The sequence below is a fragment of the Antedon bifida genome, chromosome 8, assembly GCF_963402885.1.
Source record: "Antedon bifida chromosome 8, ecAntBifi1.1, whole genome shotgun sequence".
NCBI classification, from domain to species: Eukaryota; Metazoa; Echinodermata; class Crinoidea; order Comatulida; family Antedonidae; genus Antedon; species Antedon bifida.
This window is the reverse complement of record NC_136233.1, coordinates 23,539,551-23,564,468: the sequence shown is the minus strand read 5'-3', so window position 1 is coordinate 23,564,468 and position 24,918 is coordinate 23,539,551. Positions and strand designations below refer to the sequence as shown.

The 24,918-nt window shown below is 31.5% G+C and overlaps 1 protein-coding gene across 5 annotated transcripts in view; it reads right to left on the bottom strand.

Annotated features, from left to right (window-relative positions):
* LOC144849908 (uncharacterized) overlaps positions 1-24,918 on the bottom strand; it is a 95,774-nt gene that overhangs the window by 20,897 nt on the left and 49,959 nt on the right. For 4 of the 5 annotated variants that reach the window (XM_078707020.1, XM_078707018.1, XM_078707021.1 and 1 more), the window contains exons 2-12: positions 18,252-18,312; positions 17,564-17,911; positions 17,022-17,276; positions 11,063-11,338; positions 10,047-10,154; positions 9,621-9,743; positions 9,167-9,283; positions 8,469-8,555; positions 7,307-7,432; positions 6,710-6,832; positions 105-134 (exon numbers count right to left, since the gene is read on the bottom strand). In XM_078707020.1, coding sequence (XP_078563146.1) covers positions 105-134; positions 6,710-6,832; positions 7,307-7,432; positions 8,469-8,555; positions 9,167-9,283; positions 9,621-9,743; positions 10,047-10,154; positions 11,063-11,338; positions 17,022-17,276; positions 17,564-17,911; positions 18,252-18,297 — 1,639 coding nt within the window. In that variant the 5' untranslated portion in view covers positions 18,298-18,312. The remainder of the gene's footprint in view (positions 1-104; positions 135-6,709; positions 6,833-7,306; positions 7,433-8,468; positions 8,556-9,166; positions 9,284-9,620; positions 9,744-10,046; positions 10,155-11,062; positions 11,339-17,021; positions 17,277-17,563; positions 17,912-18,251; positions 18,313-24,918) is intronic. The other variant, XM_078707022.1, reaches the window with a different exon arrangement.

Here is a 24,918-nt window from a genome sequence, read left to right as displayed (position 1 = left end):
ATTGTACAGTACTAGTAATTATGAGTGGAAAAGCATATTTATATGATTAATTTGATAATATGAATGTAATGAGTGCTGTTAGCTTCAACTGAAATACATCTTACCTGGTGGTGGTGTAGGTGTAGGTGTAGGTTCTAAAAGAAACAAGTAAAACACAGGAAACTAAACATTTATACTATCAATCTAACCTGACCATGTCTTTAGCAAATGTAGTGTTCTCTACTGTATGTGACATCAATGTTACATTGACTTGATGGCTATTGAGCGGGATGAGGGTTATAAGGGGTAATTCCTTATACAGGCTGGTGCATGGACAGGGTTCCAACTTGTATTCCTGGCATGCTAAAATGTAAAGTTGTATTTTTTTAAAGGAAATGCGCATGAATGACTCAAGGGATCTGCATGTTTTTAATGAGTTTTTAATCAATTAAATGATAAATAGTGATAGTGCTCCACAATTGTTTTAAAACTTCTAGACCTGCCCTTGATTAAATTGGAATTAAAAGCAATGTAATGTAGCTCACACATTATTATAAAGCGCTGATCACATACAACATGCAGAGGATGAATGACATTTTTTAGGCCCATGTTTACAACCAAAAACATCAAATGACAAAATAAAACCATAACCACATTTTGCCTAGCATACTATACATATGATTTACAATATGAAGCAACAAGTGAAGTTATAAACAGTAAAACTGTAGCTTTCTTCTATATTGTTTACCATCACTGAGCTCAAACGTTTTTCTTAAGCTTAAACATTTATTTGTTTAACAAATTTGGTGACAACAAGGTGACTACTTTTACAACTAGAAAGCCACTCCGAGAGTGCATACCTCCGCCTACTGTAAAAAAGAAATATATATTTGTGTGTGTCTTAATGCTGTTTGTGATTTAGGCTAATTTCACTACAAGCATGTGTATGCGAGTTTGGTGTAATGGTTTTGTAACAAGCCTTTCAATTAACAATAGCTTCAGTTGACTAACAATAGAACAGCAAGCAAAAATCAAACGAGTGAATTTGAAAAGAAATAGGTTTTTTAAACTACTCGCATCAAAAAACGTGCACATTAAATCAAATTATGTTTGAAAATTACAAATCACAAATTATAACTCTTGCCTCTTGTACAAAAATGAAGTTTTTTGGACAGGCAGTTCTCGGGAAAATGCAATTTCAGTTTACTTGTTACTTTAAGACTGCTCGCCAGCTTTTGGAAAATTCTGTCCTATCTTTTAACACTAGCAGGTCTGAACAATATACTAAAAAAGTGGTCCAGAATTTAATGGAATGGTCCTTGACCACATATCTATCTGTATATTCATTTTGGTAAAGATCTTTTAATTACTTTTTGAGTAATCCTGCTAACAAACAAACACATGCTACCGATTACATATACCTCCTTCAGTGGCGTATCCAGTGGGGGGCCGGGGGGGCCCGGGCCCCCCTGATTTGGCGTCCGTCGGCACATCATCGCGTCCGTCGGCAAACAAAGGTGCCGGGGAAAAAATAAAGTTAAGCAAATAAGAATACTTAAAAACTATTATTCTGACAATAATTGTACTGTAAACATAATTCTTTTGAGTGTTTGTTTATTTACATATCATATTATTCCCTTCAGATCAACTATTTTTTATTTTCATTACATCTAACCAAACACGTAAAAAATTAGGTTAAAATATCTTCTCATCTTGCACGTACGGCCGTACGCGCTAGATTGTTTACTCTCCACAAGTCTTTGACCTTATCCATTCAACCTTGTTTTTGCAGTTGACCTGGGATTTGTATGTCTTCCTACGCTAAGATTATATAGTTCCACATGCCATGTGCTTTTTTCTCTAAGATATATTTATTATAAGTGCCAAAAACCCGTTTTTTTCTCGACATGAGGCCTTTATTATTCAAATTTTTTAAAGAAAAAGCACACATACCATAAAAAATATCCATGTATTTAATTTTTGGAACATAATATTATTCCGTGAGGCTCAACTACAAAACCACCATTGTGTGATATGATGTCATCGTTAGCCAATCAAAGCTGAGCTTTCCCATGATTATCGGCATTGGTCACGGTTGAATGATTTTGGATTCTGGCTGATTTGATTTGATTGGTGGATGCGAATCACCCGCAGCGGAATGTTTTCTCTCGCGCGTGTACAGCACCATGAACTCACATGGTCTCTCGTTATACACAAAGTTAGAGCAATGAATTTGTCCGAATTCCGTTAAGTAAACAACTTTTTATATTTTATAAGCATTTAATAACAGTTTTATTGATATTTCTAATGGGTGATATATAAAATAAATTACTAAAAAACGTAATAATATGTAATTATTTAAACCAAAAATGGCGTAGTTAATAGAATTGTCGACTGAGGCCGGCCGCAAATGGTTTTACTTCTTTCGTGGCTAAAAACGATCTTTTTCGGCGATGTTTTAGACCCTATATTTCGAAAACTACAAGTCAGATTTTCGTAATTCTCTTTTTATTGTAATATTAATACAACATACTAACAGACAATGTTTAATTTGGTTTTAATTTTGCATCGTTATCCCTATAAGACAACATATGACTATGCAATCCTAGAACATATATTGATCAGGTGTATATCGGGGTGTAGGCCCTATGTACAGGTAATGACACTAATTTTGTCGGCAAATTGGCAATTCCGGGCCCCCCCCCCCCCCCCCCCCCCCCGACTTCAAAATCCTGGATACGCCACTGACATCCTTGGCAGAGGTAAATGACTCATTCCTGTAGTATGGGACAATATCCTTTTGTCAAAGGAGATAGATACTGTACAATGTCCAATGTATAACAACAGCTAGGATGAGATCAAATGAGATCAGTTGTCTAGCCTGGGTAGGAAAGGTTGAAAGTTGAATGAAATATCATTTACTTTTTATACTACTTGTTTCCCTTGACTTTACTACATTAGTATATTAATATTACAGACCTATCTGAAATTAGACCAACGTAAATTAGAACTATATGAAACTGAAAAAAATATCTATCTGTAGCATTCTATAAATTTAAAAACATTCTGATTTAAGGAAGAAAACTGATTTTAGAAACAATTAAATATTGAATTCGAAATGATTAGTTTTTACACAATTTTCCTGATCATTAATGCACGACACAATGTTGGATTTTATTGTGTTATATGTAAATTTGAGCAATCATATTAATGTTCTGGCAACAGATAACTCTGGCAAAGTGCCAAAGTCCAGGGCGTGTCTCTAATGAATAAATGTTTAATGATCAACTACTGTTATTTTGCAATAAATTTTAAAGTTCAATACGGAAATAAAAACAGTACATTTATTTAGTACCACAACTAACGATAAAAGCAATCATTTTAATCTATGATGCAAACAAGAGTAAGCATAGAATAATGGGGAATTCCCCTAAAGAATCCAATGAGGTAGAAATCAATAACATTACAATATGTTTTTTCATACACCAACAGGAATTGTTAAGATGATCCCTAGTCTCGCCCAATCATAGTACATGAGCTCATCTCCTATATTATTTAATAATGGTTGCTGAAGCCTCCAATTAATCTGATTGGAAGAGGAAAATGGCATGATTCATGATTTATTCATGTTAGTTTTCCAAATATGAACAGAAACTAGAAACTCCTATCCATAACATTCTATAGTCTTGTTATGATTTTATTCATTTTCTATTTTTGTCAATACAAAATTTCCATTGCCAAAAGCCTAGAAGGAAGTAAACAAAATAAGTACCCCCTGTCTCCAAGTAAACTAATGTACAAAACTGTAACAAAAGAACGCACTTTTTAATTCAATATCTAACAATGATCGATCGCAGCACTATTATTAATGTTTCACAAAACATACTGACGTTGCTATGTTATTGTTGTTATAGCAATGCTACGCAAACAGCATTTATTTATTAATGCAGACAGGTATAGATTTCTTCTTCTAAACAGTGACTAAATAAATTATAGAACATTATCTTTTAAATATCTTCTTTGATATTAAACATTACCACAAATTAGATTATAATTTGTGGGGTGTAACACTGAAAGAGAGTATGTGGACCTGTAAGAATTACATAGACCTATATGTCCTGTTAGTAGTCTACGAATAAGAATACGAATACGAATAGAACTTTATTGCAATCAAACGAAAGATTGAAGTTTAACAAAAGCGTTTCACTCAGAACAATAAAATTCAATATAAAAATATAAAAGACATTTAGAAAGGTAGAACATACAATCAAAATATTAAAACAAAATTACAATAAAATATCACTTAATATAAAAACAATAAATATATATTCAAAATGTTAAAAACAGGTTTAACTGAAAACATCAGAGTATTGATATAGGCCTGCATTATAAAAATTTAAAAGTTTTAAAAAAATGTTTACAAATTTAAAAAATGTTAAAAACTTCAAAAATTTTCAAAAATATTTATACACAATGGTATGGAAGGTCGCTGAAACATAACACTAAATGTTTACCATTTTTGGAATAGTCCATGATTAATAATAAACGTTTTTGAACGGTTAGTCTAGTACACTCTGAATGGTTCAAATCTTGAATTTTATTCTATTTGGTAGTTAGTAATTTAGCAGTCTATGGAACATTATAGCATATTTTGCATAGAGGCTGACAAATAATGGGAATTTGTGTTTTGGATTGTCCTATTCAGTACTTTTGACAGCAACCACACACCAGTGATATGTGTTAAAAAACAAAATCTACAGAAAGTTAACTATCACACTGTTTGAAGGTCTTTAGGTTGAAACAATATTTACTATGACTTATAGCATACCGAATTACTAAATAACATTTTATCAAACCAATATTCTTGTAAATTCTGATTAACTTCCAAGAAAGTCCCTACCTTGTATTTACCTACACAAAACACAGGGTTTATTGTAAAGTCAAAGGTCAACCTATAGTTATACAGAACAAACCCATAAACAATAATACAAGAAGTCTACACTACAGTATACAATTGGTTTGAATCAGAGTAAATGTCAACAACAAGGCAATCTATTGCAAGAGCTATTCAATTGGTTTTATGAAGTTCAAAGTCTAGTAGTATGGTAACGATTGTTCACAAAACCCTAATGCTATCAAAACATTGCCAAAAATACTCAAATACCTTTCTTTAACCTTATTAGGAAGCGTTTTTTATTTATGATTTATTTCAATGATACTAGCTAATATATTGATATTATACCTTTCTGACAGTAAGCTTCATTGAGTTCTAGTTTGTCAATGTTTTTATTATTCAAATCTGTACATTCTAACATGAGGAAGAATATTATAATGTAATTGACAATAAATAAGTTCAACTTATTTCTCTCTAATACAAATATAAAATACTACAGAAATTCGGCCCAATTCGGAAATGAAGATAAATACTATGGAAATACATGTACAAACTATGCAAAAATATGAGAAACCACAAGCAAAAACAATAATTAATGATTATGGATCCACATGACGAAAATACCGCCTTTATCGCACAAGCATTAAAACATTCTGCTGACATGGCCTTTACTTTTCAAGTCGGAAAATCATTCTGTGCATGCACAGAAACATGAGCGTATATGTAGAATGACTGACGTAATGCGTAAAAATGACTAACATTTTCGATTTACAACAGAAATCTTTTTTATCAAGAAGTTAATTTTAGCAAGTTGAGAACTCTGTAATAGGTTAGAGGTTAAAGGAAGTAATTACATGAGGAAATGAAAATTGGTGTTTATGATACTCAAAGTGAAGTACTAGACAATGAACAATCTAACAACATTTCCAAGTTAAAAAAACTGGCTCAATAACAATGTAAATGTAGTCGTATAGCGTGAGAACATTTTTAGAATTTGGGGTATTATATATATGCTGTAAGTGTAACTCTTTTAAATGTTTTCTAACCAAATTACAGTGCAAGAACTAATTCACAATGAGCATCCATAGTTTAATATAATATGGTTTCAAAGACAAGACCTACATACAAGAGAAACAAAATTACAAAAACATTGCATAAGGCTGTGTCCACACTGCAAAGCAAACAAGCAAAACATATATTCAGTGAATACATAAAACAATGATAATTAATTCACAATCTAAGCAGGTTCCCAGTGGATGCAGTAGCTTTTCACAATTTGTGCTTTTTATATTATATGGGATTTTAGTATGATTTATTTTTAACAGTTACTGTAGTGTAAAACATTGTGGAACAGGAACTACTACAGGCACTTAGCACAAAATAAACAAGGATGTATGAAACAAACACTTCGCTATAAGCAAATAACAATTTAAATCTAAATGTTCCTTCATAATTTAATGTAATAAATTCAATTCTGTTTTGAGTGTTTCTACCTTACAAACTAAATAAAAAGACTGCTATATCACATTTTTTTTGATAAATTTGTTTTTTTATGAAAAAAAAAATGGAAAGTACTAAATACCTACAGTATTAGGTTTTGTGTTTGATGTCTGAGTTCAGGCCACATATCCTGGTACTAGATTTGGGAGTTGACAATGTATACAAATACATCACACTGTATACCCATGTGCTCCTAGCCATGAGTACCAAAGTGCTGCTAAACACACACAATAAGCTTTGCAAGCACATGATAATCTGTCTATTCAGATTTGGGGATTCAGATTTTGACAACATGCAGAAGCACAATGTTTCAGGGTGCAACATCAATCAACTTACGATTTTCTTCTGTTATATTTCGTTCACAATTTATCCCTTCATACCCATTTAGACAAATACACTCTTCTGTATTATTAAATTGACAAATACCACCATTTAGGCAGAGTAAGGAACATGCTGAACCTATGAAACAATGTTAACTGTTATGATAAAACTGGTGTTATTACCAAATTTAATATTATATTCTACTATGTGAAGAAGAAAAAGCAAAATACACCTAATGTAACCTAAAACGCTTTCTTAAGAGGATTGCCTATAATACAAGGATGAGACACAGGTTCAAGTCTCATGTGAAGTGTTTTGATGCACAATACAGTACATTAATGAGTTGTGAGCTGGTATACAACTTATTTAATATGAGTAGCCTGAACTAATTGCTCTATTGCCAATTGTCAATCAAGGTACCCATTCAAAAAACAGTCTTGGCTATAATAGGCCTACCATTTATATAACATAGGACCCCTGCACAAGGAGTCTAAAAGACAAGTTTAGAACCTAAACATGTATTTGTGTCAACCCAATATGCATTATACTTGATGAATGAATTGTCTAAAACAACGTTCAGGGATTTAACATCCAGAATGTACAGCAACTTACGATTTCCTTCGGTTACATTAAGTTCACAAAGATCTCCTTCAAAGTCAATGGGACAGACACATACTTGTGTATCATTAACAATTTGACAAATACCTTCATTTTGGCAAAGTAAGGAACATGCTGAACCTATGAGACAACATTAATCATCAAAATGTATTTAAAAACATAGTGGAAAAGAACCTTTTCAATAAAATCGCTTAAAAAAATTCTAATCATTACACCTAAGCAGAAGCAAAGCACATTCAGGGAAGTGTAATTTATGAGTGGTTACTTTAAAGTGTATAGGGGTTCTATATGTTCCTAATTATTTATTCCAGTCTAATTTCAACACCTTCTAATGTCCAGTATTTGCATTACATTACAATATTGGATGTTGCAATAGCACAATGCATAAGCACTAGAACTAATGAATAGAACAGCGCAACACACACATTCATAGAACTCACTGTTGTCATATGTTATATTATATTCACAATACATCCCTGTAAACCCATACTGACATTCACACATCTGTGTATCATTAACAACCTGACATACACTGCCGTTACTACATTGTAAGTTACTACATTGTAGGTTACATGTAATTTCTGAGAAACAACAATTTCAATCTTAATTGATTTACTGGTTAGAGATTTTGGAATTTCAATTAGTTGTGCTTTTATATTTAGAGTTAAAATGAATGTTTTACTTTTATTCAATATTTAAATCTATCTACACATTTCATTGAATATAAAGTGTGTTAGGATATTATGATTTAAAAATGCATTTCTTTTTTTTCAATTCTTCAATTCATAAATTTTAAAAATTAAAGTGTATGCTTGACTTGTTTTATAGTTTATATTTTAAAAATGGCAAAATTTACAACTTAGACTAACATAACATCATGGAAAATCATGATAAAGTTGGAGGCCTCTTTATGTATTATAGATTACAATAACCTCACTTAAATTATAATGTTTGTTAATTATTCAAGTGGCTATTGGCTTAAAATATGAATCAAGCAGAACATAAGGGCCGCAGAATTCCCAAAAGCAAAGATACTGATGATGGGGTGTTAATATCATGTTAGAAGCTAGCAACATTTTCAAATATTAATTGTATTGGTTGCATTAAATGGATGACATGACATAAATGCTTGATACATAAAATATCTGGTACAAACCACATTCATAACCTGATCCATCTGCTGATTCCTGGACAGGTTTACAGATTTCCTCCCCTAGACATGGGTTGGGGTCACATGGATTTACTGTATGAAAATATTACCCACAAAATAATTAGAAAAAAATAAAACTATATACTCAATATAATAATTGACCAAGTATTGCTAGCATTGCTAGTATTACTAATTAGTGCCTGGCAGAAGTGTTTTTAAGATCATATCAACTATAATAGACTAAACTTGTTTGTGTTTTATATACTTTTTCACTACACTTGCCATGAGACAAATAGAGGTTACTCAGGTCTGCGTTGACAATGAATTACAAAAGCAAAGAACAAATGAAACGCTACAGTACAGCCATACAGATAAATAATGTGAACAATTTTACGTGTGTGCTTTTAGATAATAAATACAAATTCAAAACAAATTGTATTACAATCAAAATGTAAACATTGTATAGGTGGATGTTGTTATTTATATATTTTTTTAAATCCTTGAAATAATTTTTTGTAAAGGGTAGTTGAGTTATTAGAACATTTTAGTAAAATATTTGGTAAAGTATACGGTTTGGTAAAATCTGATAAAATTTAAAGTTAGATCAATTTAAACAAAAATGCAAAATAAGCAACACAACAACAACATAAAACAATAAAACTAAAATAATAAAACCTTGTGTGAAATGAATTGACTAAACTCACTATCATATTCATCCTGACAGAAAGTGCCATTGAAACCTTGTGGACATTCACAAGTAAAGTTAGCAGAAGAGCTATAAACTGGACTACATGTCCCTCCATTTTGACATCGATTATCACCTAAATAAACGAAGGGCAATGTATAGTGTTTTAATTACCTTCTAAATAATGTTGAATGTTTTTTCATCCTAGAGTTTAGAAAATAAAGAGGATACTAAACTGATCACCTCAAAAATAGACTGTGGTCCAAAATCTTCTACTACTTATAATACATTCTATAGGCCTATATTCATTTAAATTAATTATTATAGATTTGTTTCATTGTTTAGACTTCTACTCAATAAAGTCTATTAAATTATAGTAAATAATCATTTTAAAGTTTAAAAACAATTCTACATAAATTCAGAAAATGTGATTGAATTTCTCCTCAGTATAAAATTCATGTTCCTGTACTCACTTTCACATTGATGTGTGTTTGTATTAAACTCTTGACATGTGTCACAAATACAATCACAAGTTCCATCCTCATCAATATCTATGTACCCACCAGTTGAATTACAACCACTTGCATAAATACACACTATTCAACAAAATTTGTGTTAAAATGTAGGAAGGAACAAATTAAAATAATCCAACACAATTCTTTTGAAATATATTATATTATTTCTCAGGTAAACACAATTAATCTACATACTAATCCATGTTTGTTTAAAATGTAATACCAAAATTATATTTATAAAACTACATCAGCAGTAAGTCTATTGGGTAATGAAATAATTACTACAGTATTTGGAATTGTTATAGTAGTGCTTTTATACTGAATGTCACAAAATGATCTTTACTGTTAGTTTCCATTCATATTTTAACACTAAGAAAAACTCACTTTCACAATTTGGTCCACTAAAATAACTAGTACAAGTACAAGTGTAGTTTTCTGCATTAATTATTGTACAAGTTCCAGCATTGTCACAGGGATCACTTGAACAAGGATCTATGAAAATGCAATGTAAACTAGATGGATTCAGAACTTACAAAAAAAATATTCATTAGTAATTAGAAATGACAACAAATACATATCAATGTTGAGTTGATATGTGGCTGAGAGGGACTAAAAACAGTTTTACAATTTCAATATGTTATTTTAATTGAGAGATCTTTTTTTGTTTGCATTTATAATTTTATGAAAATATTGTTATTAATACTGTACTAAATACTGAACTTAGCCAACACAATAATAATCATTCAAATTCCCACTAAGAATAACTACATTGTGTTATGGTTTTGTCACAATTTAATATACAAACAATTAATACACATTGGAATGTGAGAATATTTCATGAGTTGAAAGTTGATTGGTCTACTGTATTTAACAAGGTGGAACAGAACTGAGCAGACACCTATCAATGAATGAAATATTCTCACTCATTTGACGAATACAGAACATTCATTACATTCCTACTATTTTAAACTAAATTTTATTCAATTATTTCAATCTTGGATCATCGTCCAAGGCTAGGCTGGGAAGCTAGGCCATTCAAAAAGGCAGCACTCCAATACTGGACACAGAGTAGAACAGTTATTGACCGCGTGCACTACATGTGCACGGCAAAAAGTATCACCATTTTTACAAAAAGCTCATTCGTTCATTGTTTTGTTCAATGCAAGATAATAAACGACACATGATGAGTAATTAACCATTCACGAATATAAGAAGTGTTTTATAAAATAAAGTAATTATTGTAATACCAAACTGACAAAAAGTAATCAATAGATAGAAGATAAAAATTAGAGCACACATACCATTGTACAAAATAAATTTCCCAGTTCCTGTATAAAGTTTTACTGTATTTATATGTATTTGTTTATAAATGAAATTTTAAAATTAAACAAAAATCTTACCAGATATTGTGATTTTGGCTGAATAAGTTGTTGATCCAATGCTGTTTGTAACTGTCAAATTAACAAAATAAGAAGCATCATCAACTTCTGATTCCGACACTTTTACTGTAAATATTGATCCATTGTTGACAGCATCTTCGTTTCCAGGAAGATCAGTAGTCCAAAGATAAGTGAGGTCTGGGGGATTCGCTATTCCACTGAATGTCATTGTAACAGTTTCACCAGGGAAAACAATCTGATCATTTATATCATTATCATCATTAGCAACAGGTTTAACTGAAAAACAGTGAAATACAATTTATTATTTATAAACAATTTACCACAAATATCAGACAACAATGACGTAGCTTATCATACCACATTAACTAGCTTAGGGCCTGTTTCTGCTGCAACTGCTCAAAATACGGTATAAAATACGGTATTTTTTATACCGTATTTTTTAGTACCCCGTTTCTGCTAACACTACTTCTTGGGTGGTCGTGTTAAATTTCATTCTTTTTACCCAAATTGCCATTCATTTATTTGGTCGATAATTAAAAGTCGCAATAAAAGAAGTTTTACGCCTCACTTTCAACAGGCTAGCCCTAGTGATAGAGATGTTGTGAGAGCACAGAAAACATCGTAATGGGGACAAGTAATTCGTTCCCTCACCGAGTTATTGTCTTTTGCAATGTTGTACTGCTTTCGAAGGCTCTTCAGTCTATTCCGTACTCCTGCTTTATTTTTTTAGAAATGTCTTTATAAATGTGGTTGTCCCTTTCATTACCTTTTAGTTGGCCGGACATTTAGCTTACCCACACCCTCCTTCCCCACACAGATTTATATAGTAAATACTGTGACGTCTTCGCTCCACATTTTCGCAGAATATATCTATACACGTGTGTAAAACAGCTGACAGCGACAGAAAATAAAAACACGATGTTGACCTTATGTCGTAGGTCAAAAAAAATACGGTATTTTTTATTGGCAGCAGAAACGGGTAAAAAAAATACGGTATAAATTTGTAAATACCGTATTTTATCCACAAATTTTGTGGGGAAAATACGGTATACAAAATACGGTATTTTTTTTATGAGCGCAGTTTCTGCTGCCAAAAAAATACGGTATAAATACGGTATTCAAAAATACCGTATAAAATACGGTATTTTCTTGGCAGCAGAAACAGGGCCTTAATGGGGTGGTCGGTATGTAAATATGGATTTCAACCAATGAAACGAACATCATTGTTTTCAGAAATATTACATACAAGTAAGACATCAGTTGATTTTTCATGACATTATCTTATCTTGTAAATATGTTTTTTTTAGTATAGCTCAAATACCTACAACTTTAGACACAGTTATTCTAATGGGCATTTCCATGAGAAATGGACATGACCTGAAAATCTCATTCTCAAAGTATTATAAATTCTATACCTTTCCTGCATTACATATACTGTAAGTTACACTTCTATGAAAAATAAATTATTGTAATTAGGTTATATGCATTATCATCTTGATTCTGTCACAATCTTTATTTATTTCTTTATTTATTTATTTATTCTTTCCTTAGCACTATTTTGTCCGTCAATTATCTTGATATCAGTTTCATCTAGCTAAGTCAATTTTTCAGAGTATATTCCTATGGCCAGGAATCGATGTGGTCTACGCACGATTTAATGAAATCACGTTTGTAATCATATCTTCATAAGCATGAATCACAATTAAACAAAATTTGGTACTCATAAATGTCAGGTCATATTTCATGATATGGCAATACAATTACGTGCGTAGCGCATATCGTGGGCTTGGTGCAAAAACTGTCTATGTCCAATGTGAGCAAAAATGAGTTAGACCCTCTATTAGTTCTTGGATATACTTTCTCTGCCAGAAGTGACTACTGTAGGTCCACTCCCTTCAAAATAGGGGGCGTTAGACAAAGTAAATTAAGTCTATGTCCATATATATGATTTTGATTTATGCCAGAACTGTCTATGTTGGGACATGGTCAGTTCTGGCATGATTTTTTTAAATTTTTGTGGGACATAGACATATCTTTTACATTGGATTCCTGTATGCAGCGGTGGTGTCCATGCTGTCCTTCCGTATTATCATTTTCAAGTTGTTTCTCACTTCTTTGGTGAATTTTTGTGATTTAAATGAACCAAAATAGTACTATGTCTGACTTTGATTATGTCCATTGTGTTATTTTTTTTCTCGACCAGAACTGGTTATGTCCATTTTTGATGATTTTTCGCCATTTTTGGCCCACCCAAGGGAAGAACGAGTATGAGGCCCAAACATCAACTTTGACTGAGTATTAGTAACATAATTCTTGAGCATTATTGTTTAGCCTAGATTTTTTGATTTGTAAAGACATAATCAAACTTTGAAACCTCTTTTTCTCAAAACGTCAGTTCTGACTCTAGGCCCACGATATAACGCTTGCGTACGCACGCTTAAAATGTTCAAAATTGTCAAAATTTATTTTCGATGAAATTAGAGTACGTTTCAGGCAATTTTAAGCGTTTAAAAAATTGCCATGAGTGCGCAGATTTTTGCACGCGCACTGCGCGTTAAACGTTAATGTACACTCTTTTTGTTCGATTTCTGATTTAAAACCTTTCTTTAATAACATCATCATATTTTATTCACTTTTCAACTTGAAATTGCGTTATACGAGCACGTCAAAAGTGACAGGCTACGTACGTATAAGTTAACAAAAGGGTGAAAATATGCTCAATTTTAAAATTAATATAGATCGTCAGAATGCTGGGGAACACCTATTTTGTATTTCATTTTCTTGAAGTGTATGTATCATATGTATGATTTATTATCAAATTAAGAGAACAAAAGTTGATTAAGTCATCATTAATTGCATATTAAATTTTTAAAAATTAATTTCAACAATCAAACAAATTATGACATTTTCTTAGGCCGAAATAACAAACTTAACATTAACTTTCTTTCTTAAGAAGTTCATATATTAAAGTTAAAAGTATATAGTTTGACAGTGCATCATTTTTTAAAATTTTTAAAGATGTCATCATAGTAACAAGTTATTCAGTTGCAGTATGTAATAATCTATCTGCACCAAAGTGGCTACTGAATAGTAAATACATGGAAGAATCTTTCTACAAGTTTTAGTCAGTTGTGTATGGCTCGGTGGTCTATGCTCGTGTCTATGGCATTCAAGTACCGAGATCGAGCCTCACCTTGGGTTACCAAAACAAAATAAGATTTTTTTTTATTATTCGTATTGTTTGTTCAATTGTATTTCTTAGTGTATAGATTATACACACGATTTATAATGAAATCTAGATAAAAAGTAACTTAAATGTCTTTATTATTATGTAACAAATGTGGTTTATGACAATATACGCAGAGGGATCTTTGATCGGATTGTGGTACCGGCTACTGTATTTGCATTAGCAAGATCCAATCATATATTAAAAATAATTAAGATTCTGAGAAAATCAATCAATCAATATATCTTTTACAAATCAATTATCTTTATTTAAATCAATGCATATAACCTATAATTCGTCATAGTGACGAATTAAATCTAGTTTCTTTAATATTTCTGAAAATATGAAGAAAATAGCAACACGATTTCAACAAAAGCACTAATTTACGTAACGCAAGTTACAAAAACATAAAGTTTTTCTCTCTATGAATTTATTTTTTTGGATAAAAGGAAAAGACTTCATTTTTAGTTGATAGTTAAGTAAGTTTACAGTAATTAGTTATCCGCATTCAGCGGATAACTCCTTGTAACTGTCCTGTTTCATCATCTTTTTTTTTTTTCTGTATTCTTCTTTCTTTCTGTCAATTTGGGTCTCAAGTATCTCATGTTATGTAAACATAACATTTTATAACTTTGTCAACATGTGGGCATTTACGTGAAATTGTGCACCTGCTATTGTGAATGACGTCAGAGTTGCACAACAAGACATACGCGCGTTTTTACGAATTTCGCGTATTTAACATAGATCGAAAACCATATAACAATTTAAATTGAAACTTAACAAAAGTTTAAGTTATATCTTGCGCTAACTGACTGTGGAAAAAAATGACATGTTTCAAACGAAGTTACGTGCGCACATGCGTTCAAAATTTCAAAATGCGAAAAATCAATTTCTAATCAACTTTCTACGCGTTTCATGTCATTTTGAGCATGTAAAAAATTCCCACGTGCGCGCAATTTTTTTCGCATGATTTATGTTTTTCCAGCCTTTTCTAGAATTTTACCAACTTTTGAACAATTTCGACTTAAAATTACGTCATATGGGCACGTCGAATTGGATAATTATGTGCGTTTTTGATGAAAAAAATTAAAAATTCGTCAAAATTTGTTAAAAGTATACCTTTTTTTTCGTAGTTTCTAAACTAAACGGTAAAAGTTATTTTTATTACGTATTCTGGAAGATGATGAGTTGTAGATATCGTATCATGCATCAATATGGCTAACCAAACATTGTGACGTCATTGTATGGCCATGCGAATATAAAATATAGGATTTTTGTATCTTTCGTCATAGCGCATCACATTTAATAGATCGCATCTCCACTTATCCGTTTTCCATTTTAACCCAGATTTTTATATTATCTAGGCCAATCAACTATCTTTCGCATGAGTTAAAAATATTTTAAATTTTATGACGTCATCATGCCTAAAAATGAAAATAACGTGGGTCACTTATTTTCATCTTTACAGTAAATTTCAATCTGTTATAGCTCATCAGAATAAAAAGCGGTAATCATGATTAAAACGTTTTCTGGAAGCTATTGGATTGTAGATACGAATTCATGTAAACATTTTGCCAATCAGATGTTGTGACGTCATCATATGGCCAGTTGAACAAAAAGTCGTATTTTCATATTTTGTGTCATAGTTCATCACATTTAAAAGAGCGCGCATCTATATTTTACGTATCCAAATTTCTTCTTCACGTTAATATGTTGTTGCTGAGATAATATCCTTCCGAAATTGCTATTTTAGTGTTTCATTTTGATACCGTCGCGATGTTAAAAATTGGAATAAATGGCGGGTCCCGTACTTTCACCTATTCTACACTGTGTGTAATATGTAAACAGATTTTACTGTTTATACTGACTGTAATGGAATGGTATAGCCCAAATCATTTATTTCCTACCTATTGCCATAATGTAACAGGCCAAATAAGACTAAGTTGTGATTGGCTATTTTACTGTGCGTGTAATTTAACTACGCGCTAAATTATGGTAAACAACTTATCCAGGGACCTAGTAGGCGTGGCGTTTGTCGTGCGGATAACTAACTCGTCAAAGTGACCAGTTCAAATCTAGTTAATCTTGTGAACAAATTGTTTCAATAATTGGTTAGCCGCACTTGCATATCTATCAATTATTGTTGATCGAAATGGGCCTTAAGACTGTCCACGAGAGGACATTCACAGTGAACTACTTTAGGTAGTGCATTGCATCTCTCTTTTTATCATAACTTTCCATAAAAACGTACATTTAAGATATAGAATGACCTGGTATAATGTAATTGTAAATAAAGTAATATAATATTTTTACAAAACGACAAAAATTGTAGGGAATGGGTCTTTGCTATTTTATATTTTGTATGTGCTTTTGAAAATTATGTTGATCTGTATAAATAAAGTTGAACTTGAAAACTTTTATCAAATGTCTCGGGGTTAAAAAAACAACTAACAAACTAAAAAAAAACTACAAAAGAAAATAAAAATCAATAAACAAATATAGAAAACAACAAATTGTCAAATCAAAGGACAAGCCTATCAAAGGACGTTCGCAAAAAAATTATTTTTACAGGCTTTGGACACACTTAGTACATACAAACTAGGAGGCAGGGTTTAGACAAATAATATCAAATATGTATTTTCGGTATTGATTGATATTGATTTGTTTAGCACAAAATTACTCTAGAAACATTCAATCTGTGATCTACTTGAAATAAACCAAAAGTTTACTTACATTCTACTTCTAGGTTTCTATTGTCACTTTTCTGTTTGTTACCAACACCATTATCCGCCTCGCACTCATAACTGCCTCCATCAGTACGACTCACTGATGGAATTGTAAACGTACATGAACCATCATGTGGTAGTACATCACCATCTTTTATAAAGTTGCACATAGCTTCTGGGCTAGAATCCACAACACAGGTCATGACAACTTCATCTCCTTCAGTTACAAGTGTCAAAAAGTTAATTTCGGGTTTATCTAAATCTATAAAATTTAAGGATAATTTATATTATTAGGCAATATTTGGTATAATTTAAAGAATACAGTAAGTTAATGAGTAAAAACAATATTGTTTAATCTTCTATCAACATATCTTATTTTGTCTTCACTTAATACACTGTTAAGGACTGGAACGATAAGAGAAATTTTAAACTAGGATTCCTCTTTAAACCTTTGACTGTCCTATCCTATTGACAAACAGCATTTCAATTTGTGAGAATTACGAGACTCAAGTTATGTACCACACCTAATTAAGGGGTTACTGTACTTACAATTTACAGTCAGAGTGCATATATCATCATCAACTGATGGACTATCTCCAACTAAATTTGCATTACATTGATATGTTCCACTGTCACTTCTGAGAGTGCTGGTAATTACAAGAGTAATGTCATTTTCAACACTAAATTTGTCACTGTATCCAGGTTCTACTGTTCCAAATCCACCCTGATAGTTTGCTATTAAATCATTTGCCCCATTGGTAACATTATACCATGTTACAGTAGGAACAGCTCCACTGCTAGCTGGTACAATGTTACATGTTATTCTTGCTTCAGATCCTTCAGCTACATCTAAGTCATCAACAGTCACCGTTACAGCAGAACATATGTCTAAACAAACTATAATATAATGGAAAAACATGAATAATGTTTACTGTAGAGTTTTAAGGAATTTTTCATACATAAAATAAAAAAGGAGAATAGGATAACCATTTATGATGTCTTTTATGATAAATGATATTTTGACACAAATAATCAATTAACGTCATGATTATATTACAATAATATCGTGATGATACAACAATTCTATTGTTATTGTTCTAGCCTTTAAAGCTACAAAATTTTTTTTTTCAATGTTAGAAAACCAGATAATTTTTTGTGTGTGTACATAAATGATAATTGATATTCGCCAATTTTGAGGTCTGGCCTGAATCAATGACTATACGTACAGTAAACCTACCTGTGATACCAATGATGAAAACATAGAGAATATCTTTTAATGTCATATTTGAAATAAGTGCCTGTGAAAAGATAAACATTTTTTGCAATTACAATTTTATTTTGTTTTATTTTTTCTATGCATGTCTTATTTATAAGAAACTTAAGTGAACTATGTTTATACGTACAGTATTTCACATTTTTATATAAAGTTTGCGGTACACCATGATATTTAGTTCTAAGGATGATCAAAGTGTATTGATAAAAATGTTGAGAAACTCAACAGTTCTTAAGAAATTAAATATACATAAACCTTCAAACAATAGTATTTCATATCTGTTTCTGGTTGAAGCTTGCAGGCAGCAGCCTACAAACACATTTCTTTATTATTCAACATCATTATTAAATGAGTACTGAATCTATCTTTTCATTACTGCATTTTCCTAGTAAGACAGGTGATGAACTTGATTATTTGACATTCTTTGTAATTTTAAATTTTATTGATAATGATCTTAACAGTGGCAGATCTAGAGGGTGAATAGGGTGGCTAGCCACCCACCTTAATTCTCAAAAAAAAAGATGCAACCGTTGCTAGACATGGATTCGACGCACCTGACTTTTTTTAATTAAGAAGAGTAGGCTAGAGCTAGCATTATAGTTATAGTGTAAATAGGCCTACTGTACATAGTGAAAGAGCTAAGAATTTAATTACTACTATTTATGAATTCAAGAGGGGCGTATGAAGGTTTTTTATATACTGTAATAATGGTATGCAGTATAAACTATAAAAATAAATGAGAAACATGGTGTTCTTTTATTATTTCACAATCACAGGCATAAAATAAACATGAAATGTCTTGTATGTACACGGCCGAAAAAAACTATGTGGCATATTTGGCGTTTTATTGATTTGTGTTATAGACACGGCGATTACTGCAATCACTGTATACTAAATTACATTGAGTTATTCACCCAGCTGTAGGGTATATATCTGAGGCCACCAAAGCACAGTACACAAGAAATGCACTATATCGAGGCATTTTCAGAGTACCGAATTACCAAATGTTCATTTCGTTTGAAAGTGTTTTTTGATCAAAGTTTATTATTAGTTTGTCGGAAAAGATCCGTACAGTATTTAGGAAGGATTTATTTAAATTTACATTATGTAACATTTGTTATTAAATGTGATGGAAACAGTTGCTCCAGCCTACTGTATTAAACAGTGTGTAAGCATCTATTTTTTCAAATATTTTCTCGTTTGCCTTTTGTGGCACGAGAGGTGCTGCATGTTTTAGAGGTGGTCATTTACGATAGGTGGTTGCTTACGAGAGGTGGTCGATTATGAAAAGCGGTCCTTTTACGAGAGGTGGTGGTTGTTTATGATAGGTGGTCGAAGCGGAGTGTTTTAAAGAGGTGGTTGCTAATACGAGAGGTTGTCGATTATGAGAAGCAGTTCCTTACAGGATGTGTAGGTCGTTTAATAGAGGTGGTTGCTTACGAGAGGTGGTCATTTAAGACTACATAATTATTTAAATGTGAAATATTTTATACGGAACGTAGGCTACGTACGTATGTGTCTTTTATTTTATATGCAACAAATTACGTAAAACAATTGATTAATTAACATTCAGTTTTACTATTAGTATTACAATGAACATTTGATTATATAAGCCCGGAAAGGCAACCCCATTATTATCTATTATAAAATTGCATCATATTCCAAATATGTCGTAAAAATTAGAACATATGTATTCGATCAATTAATTTTTATTGGTTCCATTTAAAAAATAGGTACATAATTGTAATAATGATGACATGCGTGTGTCGTACAACTGTGTACGTATTTCGTGCCTCTTCACTATTTAATTTAAAATTCAATAAACACCTGATTATGAGGATATTTATTAGTGTAACGGCAGTATGCGTAAACTAGCAAACAGTTACGTAATTGTTGTATCTGGGTTGATTTGCATAAATGCCAGGCAACGTCGACGTATAATAGAATCTCACTGGCTAGTGTGGCTAGTTGAGATGATTCCAGCGTATAGAAGAAGTTACACTACTGTATATGGAGAATTTACAAAATAAAATATCTTGATTGTTGCATGATTACAAGCTTCCGTGTTCTTTCTTACGTGTATTATCTCAACTCAAAGAAGTGGCCAGTGAGGCCTCAGTTACAATTAGGTATAATAATTAGATTAGCGCCTTGAGCACTTTTAGTGGATATGTGCGCTATATAAATTGTTATATTATTACCTCCGCCAAGGAGGTTATGTTTTCACCCCTGTATGTTTGTTTTTATCCGATTCTCACCAAATTTAGCCACAATGATCTATACCCCAAAAGCTCGGACGAGTTCGAATTTGAGGGGAAAAGGTCATAGGTCAAGGTCACAACTAACAAAATACTATTTTACTGCCTAGAGACCACAGTTTTTATCCGATTCTCACCAAACTTAGCCACAATGATCAATGACTCATCATATAATTTTGGTTAAATTTTGAAGGGTCAGGGTCAAAGATCAAGGTCCAAAAAAAAAAAAAATAAAAAAAACAAAAAAAAACTCTAAGCGGGACTTGAACCAGCGATCTCAACTGTGAGAGGCTGGATACATAACCATTACACCAAACTCTCATCCACAACTTTGTAGTGTGCAGTTAGCCTTTTTACACTTACAACTAATAAAAAAAATTTAAAAAAATATATATATATTTTCCGGAGACATTTTATGTAGGGGAATGTTACAGTAGGCGGAGGTTTGTACTCTCGGAGTACAATCTAGTTATTATTATTATCGTTTTAAAATCAAAAATATACATTTATTATTATAATCCTAAAACTACAGTATTACTATTAAGAAAAATTAGCTGTATCCACTTGTAGGCATCATACTGTAGAAAGATTCGTAATTGTAAAAATACAATACGTAATACTACTGTAGGCAGGCTCTGGTAACTAATTTTAAAATCATTTTCAAAACTTTAAATCAGTGGTAATCTTTTAAAAAACTTTCAAAACAAGTAATTTTTTAAAAATGATTTTAAAAAGGCACATTACTTCATTGAAACTTGTAAAATAAAAATTGAAACACAAATTATGTATACAGTAATAGGATAAACATATTATAAAATGTACTTTATACGACATTACGACATGAGTGAATATTTCTATACCTATTATTCTATAAGATCAAGTATTTTTATTTCCATTTCATTCAACCAAAAATATGAATATAGTGGAAAGATCATTATCGTCTAGCGCGTATAGCTTTTGTTTACTACAAAACCCTCGGAAGGCTCAATGACCTACCATTTTCAACCTTATTTTTGAAGTTGAGCCTCTTATGACCTCAAAATGTTTTTTCTTCCTACACCAAGATAATATAGTTCCACATACCATGTGCTTGTATATAATTTAAAATATTAATTTTAAGTGCTAAAAAACAGTTTTATCCCAATATGAGGCCTTTATGATTCGAATATTTCATAGTAACAACCCATATGCCATGAAAAATATCCGTTTTGTCCATTTTTAAAATAATTTTTGGAAAATTCCGGGCTCAACTACCAAAACGCCATTTTGTCGTATGATGTCATCGTAAGCCAATCAAACGATTTTGGATTCTCGCCCTTTGATTAGTTGACGCGAATTAACAATGAAGAATTTTTTCGCAAGTGAAAATAGTAAAGTTTTTGTTCCATGGTAGATGGATGAAGCTATTGTTCTAACCACGTGACTATGTGGCGTAGGTTTTTTTGTTTATATCTATATATATATATATATATTTGTTATATTTATAATAATGTACACTAATGTGTTTTTTCCGAAATAAAAGATGAATGAATGAATAGGATACTTCACACTTGAAGTATCTTGGCTTCATGAAGTGACCCCCAGACTTGACCTTAGCAATATAATAAACTAAAGTGACAGAAATTGAAATCTTGTATTTACTTCAAACACAAAAGTTATTCACTTCTGTAACAAAAAAATAATATTTATTCATGTATAAAAAGAGAAAAGAAACGTTTATAACTCAAAAACCATTGTCTGACAGACAATTAATTTAAGTATTTTTTGCTTTAAATTACATTTTTTCAAGTAAATAATTGTTTGGTTAACGTGAATAACTATTATGTGACAATAAAATGACAAATTTGAAATAAAAAATATTTTTCAGGGGGACAATATATATCTTTAAAACTGTTACGTCAGCAAGCGAGCAGCGTTTTTTGTAAGAAATATTTCTTGCTTATATAATAAACAAGTACCGGTAATATCATATTTTATTGAATTTTACAATGTTATATTAAATATTACTTAAAACTGTGATTTTTTATATAATTATTTTTATGAAAAATGACTAGTTCATACAATTGTCGACTGAGGGCGCAATGTTTACATCGTTCATGGCTAAAAACAATCATTTTCGCCGATGTTTTAAACCCTATATTTCGAAAACTACAAGTCATATTTTCATAATTCTTTCTTTATTATAATATTGATACAAAATACTAGCAGGCAATGTATAATTTGTTTAAAAAATATTAACTTTTAATTTTACATCGAAATAAAACCGATCAAAGGTAGCCTAACTGAGAATACTACTACAGTACTTCTTTTTCTAACTAGTTTGGCAAGATATTTTCCATACTTTTTTTTTTCTCTTTTGTGGTGTAATCTACCACATTTATTTGTTCATCATAATTATTACAAATACATATTAACATATTACTCTCTTTTTTTCCCATTATTTTCTTGAATTTAGAATACTCAAGGTTATAGTAAAAAAAGTAACAATGCATATATAATAATGTTTACAATACAGTGTAGTATATACATCGGTATATCTAAATTGGCTATATAAAATATCTCATCAGGAGGTGGGAACACCATGAATGATTAACACTTTGACTGCCAGAGGTTTTTCCAGTTAGAAACTGCCACCGCCAGCGTTTTTAGCCCAATTCGATGTTTTTATTAAAGCTGATTGAAACTATGTATGTGATCTGATTTATGTAATTTAGACTCAAATAATCATAAAGATTTTAGCTTTACAAAGGTACCAAGAACGATTTTCAAATCGTACTTTTGAGTTTTTCGTGGTTTCGCACAAGAAAGTCGAGATATTGGCGATTTTGTGCAAGACATCACAATATGAAAATATCGCCAGGTGAGATCAACAAACAACGAAAAAGTTACTTACACGGCACCGATAGGCCTATAAAAACAAGTTATCACTATCGAAAAATGTATTACATTTTATAAATCATAAATCTTGCATCAATGTTTCGCCAAAATCCGCATAGGCTAGTAGTAAAGACACTATTACTAGCCTAGTAAACTGATGATAATATCCATACCATTTCTAAACAAGTTGGTTGCTTGAAACTCGGTCACTTACAGTGAAACACCAAACAAGGGTATACATACAATAATAAAATTAAAGACTTCATATTTTTTATTCAGATAACAAACATGCCAATCCACAAAAACCTTTGTAATGCTTCGGCGGCATAGCTAGCGCGCGACCGATACACAATGCGCCAAGCCATCGCTCTACGCGCTACTGTGATGCGCGGTGTATGTATGTTATTTCGACAGGTACCATTTTGACAGTCATTCGTAACCAGATTAGTTACTTTCAAATAGTAAAATATTGACGGTCCAGACCGAATATTGTGTCCATATTTAAAGTATATACCAATAATTAACCTATCTACCGGATTTTGTAAAAAAACGCGAAACACGTAGATCTTCGTGTTTGGCAGTCAAGCGTTGTGTTTCCATTGGCAGTCAAAGTGTTAATATTTTCCATACTTAGCAATAAAAAATAAATAAAAAACGATATTTGAATTTAAAACAATTTAAATGTTTTGACCAACTTTTCAATTGGGCGACTTTGCGTTGGGACGAATTTGCATTGGGACGACTTTGCGTTGGGGTGACTTTGCGAAGAAGGGGTGACTTTGCGAAGAAGGGGTGACTTGACTGAGATTACGGTCGAAGCGGCCGCTAGTTCAATAACGGTAATTTGTATGGAACGCTGTGTGCGCTTTGATTGTCGTTGTTTTGTAATCTTTGATTGTCATTGTTTTGACAGTTTTTCTTTACCTCGGACGACGTAAATAACAATCTACATTATTATGTAATTTATTCTCTTACAGATTGAATGTGATACGTTCTTTTAAACGAATCGATGATTACTTACTTTAACTGTTCTAAATGATATATATGTTTAATAAAGTCAATAAAATACATTGTGGTATTTTTATTGTATATTAATATAAAATAATAAGCCAAATATTAAGAATAATATATATATTTTTTCAATAAAGTATATCAATATACTGTATATATAAACACATTAGGCAATGAACATTAATTTGAAACCGCCCGGTGATATACTGAAGTTTAATTAATTAATTTGAAACGATAAAGATGAGAAAATCTGTGAGAATGAGAAAAAGTCGCCCCAACCGAGACTCGAACTCGGACCGCCTGCTTGATATGCAGATGTCCTAACCATTAGACCACTGGGGCTTTCATGTTGTTATACTTGCACTGATGAAGGGCTAGTGTTGCCCGAAAGCTCTGCTAACTTTTCTGGCTGTTTTACTTATCGTTTTGATTTAGCTTTTCGTTTTTTTTGTATCTCCATTGAGATCCAGCCACTGATACCCACA